The 11,431-nt window shown below is 33.6% G+C and overlaps 1 protein-coding gene across 2 annotated transcripts; it reads left to right on the top strand.

The window, feature by feature from the left end:
* Nucleotides 1–2,417: 2,417 nt before the first annotated feature.
* actl6a (actin-like 6A) lies at nt 2,418–11,331 on the top strand. 2 transcript variants are annotated; one of them, NM_173240.1, is given in 14 exon segments: nt 2,459–2,591; nt 2,906–2,982; nt 3,075–3,249; nt 5,701–5,801; nt 5,910–6,007; nt 6,182–6,276; nt 6,986–7,092; nt 7,171–7,260; nt 7,333–7,394; nt 9,068–9,182; nt 9,280–9,360; nt 9,837–9,932; nt 10,015–10,101; nt 10,824–11,328. In NM_173240.1, coding segments are annotated over 14 exon segments (1,290 nt in total). In that variant the 5' UTR covers nt 2,459–2,566; the 3' UTR covers nt 10,905–11,328.
* The last annotated feature ends 100 nt before the right edge of the window (nt 11,332–11,431 follow it).

Below are 11,431 nucleotides of genomic sequence, written 5' to 3' on the forward strand. Positions count from 1 at the left end.
GATGTAAACTGATATTTATTGTCATTCAACAAAATCAACATTTTACAAGCCTACTGCTTTGCAGCCTATAAGAATTTGAAGGTAAATTTATTTAGCATTTGATGTCATTTTTATTTAAGGAGAAGGATATGGTTCATTTACAAAGACTTTCAGGATTATGATTATATGGGCAAATTTAGGTCAGTAAGAACAAATTCAGAAATGCAGAAAAATAAATGTTGTGCTAGATTTCACATTTTGTGATATTTGAATTACAGATTGACTTTACTGCTTTTTTTTCATTTTTCATCCCACATTAGGCAGTTCACAGACAATACTCCTTCTTTGTATATCTGCAAAAAGTTTTGATTTATCCAATTCAAAGCAAATAGGGTAATGCTTCACTAAACTAAACTTGATCACTTGAGCCGTTCGTTCGTTCATTCATTCATTCATTCATTCATTCATTCATTCATTCATTCATTCATTCATTCATTTTCAACTTAGTCTCTTTATTAATCTGGGGTCACCACAGCGGACTCAACTGCCAACTTATATTTTACAGCATCTGTTTTACGCAGCGGATGCTCTTCTAGCTGCAACCCATCACTGGGAAACATCCATACTCAATCACTCATTTACACATATACACTATGGACAATTTTTGCTTACCCAATTCACATACCACATTGTGGGGGAAACTGGAGCACCCGGAGGAATCCCCCATGAACACGGGGAGAACATGCAAACTCCACACAGAAATGCCAACTGATCCAACTAAGGCTCAAACCAGCGACCCTCTTTCTGTGAGGTGACAGTGCTACCATGTCCATGGAAACAATTGAGAAAAATCTATTAATTAACATTGCGTCTTTGATCAAAACAAAAAGATAGATTTAATAATAAAAAATAATTCCAAATTTTTTTTCTTTAATCAAATAAATATAGATGAATTGAACAAACATTTTTTAATTGATTAAATATGTAAAATTTACTTAATCCCAACAAAATAAAAATGCACACTTTACATTAACATTCAAAAAGGCTTTTTCCAAGCCAATCATTTAAAATGTGTTGAAACAACACAGTTCTTTTTTTTTTTTTCATGGGAAAACTTGTGTTTGGGAAAACTTATGTTTAATACACTTAAATGTGTAAAAACGATTAAGTAACAGATTTGATTTGTGCTGGGAAAACATGAAAAAAATTGTGTGGAACCCAGCATTTTACACTGAATATTGTATACGGATGTTAATGTCATTTATTACAGTATTTATGCATGTTTGTTAATATTGAAAATAAAGTAACTCACAGTGCATTAACTGTGTAAGATCCAATTGTAAATGTGCTACTTGAATGATTACCTGTCCCTGGACCACAAAACTATTTAAAACGTCTTATGTCTATATGTGTGGGAATAATCAAAATATAAAATTGTATATAATTGTATATATGTGGGCGACGCAGTGGCGCAGTAGGTAGTGCTGTCGCCTCACAGCAAGAAGGTGGCTGGTTCGAGCCTTGGCAGGTCAGTTGGCGTTTCTGTGTGGAGTTTGCATGTTCTCCCTGCGTTTACGTGGGTTTCCTCCGTGTGCTCCGGTTTCCCCCACAGTCCAAAAACATGCGGTACAGGTGAATTGGGTAGGCTAAATTGTCCGTAGTGCATGAGTGTGTGTGTGTGTGTGTGAATGTTTCCCAGAGATGGGTTGCGGCTGGAAGGGCATCCGCTGCGTAAAAACTTGCTGGATAAGTTGGCGGTTCATTCCGCTGTGGCGACCCCGGATTAATAAAGAGACTAAGCCAACAAGAAAATGAATGAATGAATGAATGAAATTGTCCGTAATGTATGAGTGTGTGTGTGAATGAGTGTGTGTGGATGTTTCCCAGAGAAGGGTTGCGGCTGGATGGCATCTGCTGTGTAAAAACGTGCTGGATAAGCTGGCGGTTGAGTCCACTGTGGTGACCCCGGATTAATAAATGGACTAAGCTGAAAAGAAAATGTATAAATGAATGTATAAATGTGTATATAAAATAAAAGTTTTATGTGAAAAATAATATAGTAAAGATTTTGTTCCGTGCAGACCTTTTTAAAATTGCCCACCATAAAAAACATTATTTTTGAATAGATGCCAGCAAAAGTGATTGAATTTTAATAATTTCTTAAAATTCAGATTTTTTAAGCCTCAGATTAGATTTTTAGTTTTAATTAGTAGCTATTTGTCTAAAAACTGTTAAATACTGTCATGTCCTGACAATACAAACATCAATAAAAAGCTTATTTATTCAGTTTTTAGATAATTCATGTAAAAAACAACCACAGACAAAAGTCTCCGAGTTTCATTAAAATTTGACTTGTGAATCTTACAAAGCGATGGTCTGTCTGCGTTTTCACTTCTTCCTCCAGGCCATTTGGTGGCGCTGCTAAATCTACCCCAGCCGCAGTCCACCGTAATCCCCTCCGAGACAAAGATGTCTGATTCGTTTCCTTTGTTGTGATATCGAAAAAAACGTAGTCTTACTTAAAATCTCAGCTTCTGGATTAAGAAATCAAGCAGTTGTCGTCTGTCGGTATTGATCAGCCGTAAAAATGAGTGGCGGAGTCTACGGAGGAGGTAAGTGCGGTTTTGGAGGGAGAATCAAATGAATGGATGCGCCACGTTTAAGAGCTCGCTAGCCTTCAAACTAGCATGACATGGTTCTGTTATTATTTTGTGGAAACAAAACAGAGCCCATGTTTAAGTTGTTATCTTGTATATAATGCAGAATACACCATATATTGCTAGCTGTGTGTTGTAAATATAAATAATATGAAGTAAGAGTTTTGTATTTTAACGAACTCGTGTGCACGATTGCCAGTTTATTGTATAGAAACCTTAACTTGTGTTAATACTGTAACCTCATCTGTTTTTTTTTTATCTTTTCAAAGATGAAGTTGGAGCTCTTGTCTTTGATATGGGCTCGTATTCAGTGAGAGCTGGATATGCAGGAGAGGATTGTCCCAAGGTATGAGCAGTGAGATGAAAACATGTATTACAGGTGAAGCTGAAAATGTATTTGTTTACAGCAGAAATAAGATTTGTTTTGTGGATTTGTAGGCTGATTTTCCTACTGTGATTGGTGTGACTCTGGACCGGGAAGATGGCAGTACACCGATGGAAACAGATGGGGAGAAAGGAAAGCAAAGCGGAACCACCTACTTCATTGACACCAACCAGCTCAGGGTTCCTAGAGAAAGCATGGAGGTCATGTCACCTCTCAAAAATGGGATGAGTAAGTTTTATTTGTGTCCTGTTAAATTGTATTTTTTTCTTTTCCTCAAAACAATAATGACCATCATATGTTTATTATTTGTCATCATTTCCAGAAAATGCTCACTGAAATGGCAATCGATAGTTTGTATACAACAAAATCCATATCAATCATATTTAAAATGAAAACATTTTGGTGACAAATAAGGCTTATTTATGGATAAAAGTGTGGCCTCAAAATTCTAATCGTGTAACTAATATATTTATTTTTGCCACCTGTCATTGTCCTTCAAACCACATGATTTATTTTATCTTGTGTAGGCAAGACGTTTAAATTATTTTTAGTATATAATAGAGTTTAGCACAAATTTTCATTCTTTTATGTATTTTGTTACATACAGGTCAGAATAAATATGGTGCTTCATTTCTACACAAAATATCTGTCGTACTGAATGACTGTTAAACTGAATTACCATGTTTTTACCTTTTATATTGTTGTCAAAGTAGTTTGAAACATTAAAGTAGACACTTGGATGCACTTAAGTAAATTCTAGGATAAAACTGAAAACTTTAATTTTTTCATAATTCATTTTTAATTCATTCTCCAAAAAGCATGGAATGATAATTGGTTTCAAGGTTTACAGTGGTTTGGAAAAGTCAAGGTTTTAGGTCAAAGCTAAAATTTTGTTATGCCGCACCTAAGGTCTAAAGGTTTTTAAATGTGTTTTTTTTATGTGTTAAGAAATCTGCATTTTTGAAACTAATGAAGAGAGCAGAAGTCAATGATTTATTTAAATAGTTTAACCTGACATGTTTACTGCTCAAACATTATAATTTATAAATTAAAATAAAATAAAATTATAAATGTTTCCTAATATGTATATGTATTCATAAATGTATTCGCTCAATGGGGCAAAACATTTTCACATTTTTTTTACCCAGACATATAAAAAGAACTAAGAGCAGTAATCACAATACCGTGAAACCGTGATATTTTTATCCATGATTATCATACAATCAGAAACTTATACCGCCCCATGCCTATTCTTCATTCAGCCCTTTCGAACAGAATCAAAATGAACAATTTTAAAATACACTGCTTACTTGAGATGGATGTAGAGTAGGGATATAATTGTAAGGATTGTGATTTTGAAAGTATTCTAAATGAATATGATAATTGTGTAGGGCTGTAATAAGTGCTAAAGCAAGATTGCAATCTAAGCACTGTTTCTGTTTTCTTTCTATATTCTGACTTTTTTTTTTTCAGCCAAAAACCAGGAATGCCAGTTTCAGACTAAATGTTTTAGTCATCCAGTGCATTTTTTCTTTAGTAGCACATTAAAAAAGATGTTTAGCTGAACCCATGATCCTGGGGATTCATGTAATTGCAGTGAATGGTGATCAGTTTTTCTATTAAAAATAAACGCATACAAATGAGTCCTAATCTCTTTGACTCTTTTGCCCGCCCTAATACACCTTCACTCTCTTCAAAACTTAGACTCCTCACAATCACTGCCTTGTTTAACATTTGCACATTTAAAATTGGCACATATTCATTGCACTACATTATACTGATTCATTCATTTGAACTGTACATACCCACTGTTCATGTACATCTGTAATTATGTTTATCTATCTGCACACTTCTGACTATTAATAGCAATCTGTACATATATTCATTTATTTTAAATCTCTGTTCATAGCTAATACAGCCTGTATATAATGTTGATAGTACATCTATCTGTAAATATTACCATTTCTATAACTGCACTTTATAACTTATATCTGAATCCTGCAGTTGCTGCTATTGCACTCCTGGTTAGACTTAACTGCATTACGTTGCCTTGTCTTTGTACATGTGTATTGACAATAAAGTTGAATCTAATCTCATCAATAACCATGGCAAATAGTTTTGATGCAAGCTTTGAAGCTATTATGATGCAAGCATGAGAGGACATGTTTGATGAAAGGTCAGGTGATGCAGTTTGTTGATGGATATTGGTGTTTGCATCACCAGCCCTCATCATCAAAAGTGACAAGACTGCATTCGCACATGTGCTGAGAACTGTTTACACAGGTTGTAGATTAAAGCTTATAATATTGTAAATAATGACAAATTTCTTGCACGGACCAACTGTTTCAGTTCACATGACCTCCCTGTGTCATCAGAAGACATGGTAATTGATTTCATGGTAACTCATTTGTTTTTGTTTATTTTAATCTAAAAAAACAAAAACAAATCACCTTTCACTGCCATTATATGAATCACCTAGGACCACAGATTTAGCCAAAAGTCTTCATGTTCTACTGAAGAAAAAGTCACCTACATCATTAAAGACCTGTGTATAAGTAAATTAACAGGAAATTTGGGTGAACTATCCCTTTAAGCAAATCACTTTTGAAAAAAGCTATGTGACATCTTTCACTGACTCAAATACCCATCTATTTCATGTGTTTTTTTCCCTTTCTAAAGTTGAGGACTGGGACAGTTTTCAAGCCATTTTAGATCATACCTACAAAATGCACTTCAAGTCACAGCCCGGTCTGCATCCAGTCCTGATGTCAGAGGCCTCGGTATGTAAATATCATGGCATAGAACTCGAACCTGCAGAAAACATCACATGTGTAATCTGCTAGGATGCTTCATTTGACTCACGCGATCTTGATTTGTTCATCCTGCAGTGGAACACACGAGCGAAAAGAGAGAAGCTGACGGAGCTGATGTTTGAGCATTACAACATTCCCGCTTTCTTCTTGTGTAAATCAGCTGTGCTGTCAGCGTATCCTTCATTGAAAATGTTGCATACATCTTTGTGAAAGGCATTGTCATGTTTAAAGGTGGCTAAAGCTTGCACTGAAGCAGAGGAATGATTAAAGATGATTTCTATATGATGTACAGCCATGTTATGCATATTGAAAGTTCAAAATGTTAAATCCTTTACTCAGCATTTCAGGTTTGCCAATGGACGATCCACAGGCTTGGTGTTAGATAGCGGAGCAACACATACTACTGCTATTCCAGTGCATGATGGTTATGTCCTACAACAAGGTAATTCAATTCAACACATTAAGACTTCAATATTAATATGCTAGAATTTAATTTGTAAAATAAATTATTAATTTTTAGAGCGTTATACAAAATATTACACCAAATTAAGATGTTTTACAGTGAATCTGTGGACTTAATATGTTTTTATTATTATTTTATGATAAATAAAGTAGTTCATCCATTTATGGCAATAAAAGGGACTTCTATATATTTATACAGTGGTCAGCATATATGAATACACCCCTCACGAATCTCTTATTAATTATTTTTTTTTATAGAATAACTACAAAATTATATTTGTGCATAAGCATTAGATTAGTTATTATTGAAGCCAGATCTGGACCTTATCTAACAAAATAAATTAAGATAACAGTAAACTATTTTGTAAAATTGTAAATTAAAAAAAGATCAAGAGAAACAAAAATATATAGAGAATTTGGTATAAATTTTGTCGCTTTTTTGCAATATTTTGCATGAATTTAAATGTATTATATTTTTATTTCTGAAGATGTTTAGTGACTAAAATGTTATTTTATTAAATTTAAAAATATATGTTTAATAAGTTTGTTTTGTTCAAATGCACCAAAATATATGATTTATGTTCGCTTAGAAATGGAGCAAAATATTCATATTTAAAATGGGGTGTACTCATTAATGCTGAGCATATATATTTAATTTTTATTTTGCAATCTGTTTTATAATTTTCCAGGCATCGTAAAGTCTCCTCTTGCTGGTGACTTCATGAGTATGCAATGTAGAGAGCTGTTTCAAGAGTTAGGTGTTGAAATAGTGCCTCCTTATATGATTGCATCAAAGGTAAGGCCTTTTGAAGGTTATGATTCTCAGTTGATAAAAATGTTTGAATCAAATAATTTCATTATGTTTTCATTAAAGGATTCAGTTCGTGAAGGCACTCCTGCTAGTTGGAAGAAAAAGGAGAAACTACCTCAAGTTACCCGATCATGGCATAACTATATGTGTAATGTAAGTTATGAAAAGCTATCATTAATGGAGATATGTGAAGAAAATCTTAAATGTTGCAATCTGTGATTTCAGACCGTCATCCAGGATTTTCAGGCCTCTGTGCTTCAGGTGTCAGATTCACCCTATGATGAACAGTAAGCTCAGTTTTTTTCCTTTCACTAATACAGCTTAAATAGCTTGTGGTCAATACCGTTGATTTATTTTGTCATAAATCAATGTTTTAATACAGCACTTTTAATACATTTATTTAAATGACATAATGCCATCAACATTTGTATTCAAAGAAACAAGTGAAACCTGAAAGGCATAATGACTGTCTTCATGGAAATATTAAAGGGATAGTTCACCCAAATTGAACTTTTGGAAACCGATAACTTCCATAGTAAGAAAAATAAATACTATGGAAATAATTTCAAAATTTTTCTTAATCCTAGAACTACCGAGGTGGTCATTTTGACCATTTGTTATTTGTTTAATTGAATAACTTTGTTGAAATAAAAACCCCATATCTATAATACCCTGACTTTTCCTAAATATCTTTATATTTCTTTCTAACATTGCTATTTTATTAAAATGACAAAACACTCTTGAGTATTTTTACCTGTAATTATATATTATAGAGCAACTCTTTGCTAACATAAACATATCTTTACTTTAGATATGTCTTTCAAAACAGCAAATTCGGGCCCAATCCCAATTCTATTTTTGTACCCCTACCTTAAAACTGAGTGTGAAGGGGAAGGGCTTCAAAATTTACCCCTAAGAAGTGGGACAGCACTACAGCACCTGCACACATTATCATGTCGTTGAAATCTCTTACTTCACATGAGATCAGATGATTATGACTGCTGTAGATATTCCAGTTGTGTTATTTTTTTGGTATTTATATTCAGGAAATCACTGAACGCTTTTATTATGTTATTTTAAGGATCTAATGTTGCAATAAGATTGTAACTGTACTGTGCATTTACACAGTGGCCATATTCATCTACAAAAAAATAATAATAATTTGTGGATCTCCTAACTTCCGAGTGCAGCAATCCTGTTGTATGGTGGCTGGTGTATTCTGGGAAATTTTCTTACCCCTTGGTTTCGAGTGTGGTCCTGAAAAAAGGGGCTATCTACCCCTTCCCTTTAGCCTTACACCTTCAAGCTAAAAAGAATTGGGACAAATTTAGCCTCAGTGTCTCAAAAAAAGCCTTCTCCCCTGCTTGTGAAAATGAAAGTGAGGTGCGGACATTCACGGGTTGTCTCGTAGCATAATTATACATTGATATGCTGTATTACCAAAACATCATATTTTTAATTATTAATAAAATAATTTTAGGGTAGTGACTTCTAAAATGACTTTATTATCTCAATAGAAGATTTGAATATACATTGGAAGTGACAATATGACATATTTTATGAGAATGGTCAGAATGGCGGCTGTGGTAGTTCAAGTAGTTCCAGTGTTAAGCTTAAAATTTTCAATATTGATGATGATTGGAAAATGTTTATTGAGTATAAAATCAATGATCATCGTCAAATTCTGCTTGGCCTTCAAATTAATAAATTATATTTCTATTTTAATATACAATTAAAAAGCATTTTGAATTGTAACAGTATAACAATATCACTGTCTTTTACACTGTTTGATCAAATGACTTATCTTCCAAAAACATTCAAATAATCTCCCAGACCCCAATCTTTTTAGTAAAGTGCAATAACATTTTAAGTTAAATTTAAACTTTTGAATATGTTTATTTATTTATATATTAGCCATGATGGGGGAATTCACCACATTGTTACAATCTGCCCTTCTCAGAGTGGCTGCCCAGATGCCCACTGTTCACTATGAGCTGCCTAATGGCTACAACTGTGACTTTGGAGCGGAAAGACTTAAGATACCTGAGGGTCTTTTTGACCCTTCAAATGCTAAGGTGAGAAATATTATCCTTGAAGTATAGCACTAAATTTAATTCTAAAATTGCCAATGTTTTACCCTTTTTTTAAAACTGTCCTAAAATGTTTTCACAGGGTCTATCAGGGAACACCATGTTAGGAGTCGGCCATGTTGTGACCACCAGTGTTGGCATGTGTGACATTGACATTCGACCGGTAAAACATTGCTTTTCATACCCTTTCTACATTATTTGTATCTTTGCTACCAAGGTGATTTAAAGGTCATGTGCAGAAGACAGTAGCTCCTCCCATTAAAAAAATGTTTTATAAAGTTTTTATCACCGCTCTGTAAGTGAGAGGGGTTGAGATGAAGTGCATTAAATGAAAAGCAAATGTGAAGTGTCTGTCAGATACTAGAGAGAACTTGATTGATCAAGCTTTGATGAGAAACTGAAGAATGTAAAAAATTTTTTTTTTATCCATTTAGAAGCAAGTGACAGACTACAAGCTTTGGATGTTTATATAAGTTTTATTTTTTTTCTAAAAGTGAATTTGTCACGGTTTTGGAGCACACTAACTTATCGGTATGCTTAAAATTGACAAACTGAAACGAACATCTAAAATTCTTCATTTTAATTTCATGTAACCTTTAATCTTCTGACTGTGTGTGTGTGTATGTGTGTTTAAAACAGGGTCTGTATGGCAGTGTGGTAGTTACAGGAGGAAATACCCTCATTCAAGGCTTTACAGACAGACTTAACAGAGAACTCTCGCAGAAGACACCACCTGTAAGTGGCACATCAGTTCGGATCTCTTAAGTGCTTTTTTTTTTTAATGGCAATGTTAATTGTGTGTGTGTGTCCTCTGCAGAGCATGCGTCTTAAGCTAATAGCCAATAACACAACTGTGGAGCGCCGATTTAGCGCCTGGATTGGAGGATCCATCCTTGCATCCCTGGTAAGTAATGTTCACTACAACTGTCATTAACAGATTTTACTTGCATGATTGTTGAGGCCAAGAGAATTCATTCAAATACAGAGAGGCTTCACAATATTTAGAAACATTCAGGGAAAAAAACTGTCAAATTAAAAATTACCTGTTTATTTTCTTTTCTGTAATATAGTCATTATTTTAACAAATAATGAGCTGACATTGATGCTCACTAAATAATGTTCTGAACACAAAACATGAAAAAAAAGCAACTTCATTCTTGTAAAATGTTGCCTGAAAACGTTTATCTTATTAATGTAAAAGTCTGGTAACATTTGTTTATTTTTTTTATTGTATTTGTTATATTTTGTTTTACCCCTTTAAGATGCAGGATATTAAAAATTTGTATTATAATATTTTTATACAATAATAATAATTATTATAAAAATTATTATTATACAATACCGATACTATACAGCCCTTACCAGTGGCCAAATGTACACAGCCTCAGTAGCTGAATGAGACTCAGCCAAACTCTTCAGTTCCTCAACTTCTCAAAGTTTTATTATTGATTTGTGCTGCATGAAAAGTGCTTTATTTGCTAATCATTTATGCTTCATTCTAGCTATTTCTTTTGTAGCTAACTTTTAATGTAAAAAAGCTAGTGTTATTGTTAAGATGTTCACCATTAGCATACCGCCTAACATCACAATATAATGACTTCTGACAAACGTTTGTGTCATTTTTAGGGAACTTTCCAACAAATGTGGATTTCAAAACAGGAGTATGAAGAAGGTGGCAAACAGTGTGTTGACAGGAAGTGCCCTTAACACGTTCCTTCAACAGCTGGTTGCCTTTAGAAAATGAAATCAAAATAAATAACACCTCCACCTAGTAGAAAAAGCCTTGTTAGTGGACTCAGGAACTAAGGACACTTGCTGTTATTTTTAGTGCAAACAAACCATATTTTAAACAGTTTAACATGGTTGCACTCTTTTCTACTCTACACAATATTTTCATATCCAGTTTGGCAACACAAACTTTTCCGACCACCTAATTCATTTCAGAGTAACAGTGACAAGGTTATGGGGATATGCGAAACCTCTATAATATGTTTGGGACAATTACTGTTTTTTTTTTTTTTTTTAATTTACACCACTTTGTCACTTTCTAGAAAATGGATCACAGAAAACAAATGTTTGTTATGCTTTTAACAACTGGATCAACTGATTGAGGAATAAAATTGTTTTTGTTAAACTGGTCTGAAGTTATCTTGTCTTGAAGTTTCTGGCTCAATAACTAAAGTATTGTGGCAAGTGCTGAAACATGTCAGTGATTAAACAAACTAGAAACGTAG

Source organism: Danio rerio, chromosome 6 (assembly GCF_049306965.1).
Source record: "Danio rerio strain Tuebingen ecotype United States chromosome 6, GRCz12tu, whole genome shotgun sequence".
Classification (NCBI taxonomy): domain Eukaryota; kingdom Metazoa; phylum Chordata; class Actinopteri; order Cypriniformes; family Danionidae; genus Danio; species Danio rerio.

Coding starts and splice junctions, on each gene's coding strand:
- actl6a (XM_005165917.6), top strand. CDS start 2,567: ATGAGTGGCGGAGTCTACGGAGGAG. Junction 2,592..2,905: donor TGGCGGAGTCTACGGAGGAG/GTAAGTGCGGTT, acceptor ATCTTTTCAAAG/ATGAAGTTGGAGCTCTTGTC. Junction 5,802..5,909: donor TCCTGATGTCAGAGGCCTCG/GTATGTAAATAT, acceptor TTCATCCTGCAG/TGGAACACACGAGCGAAAAG.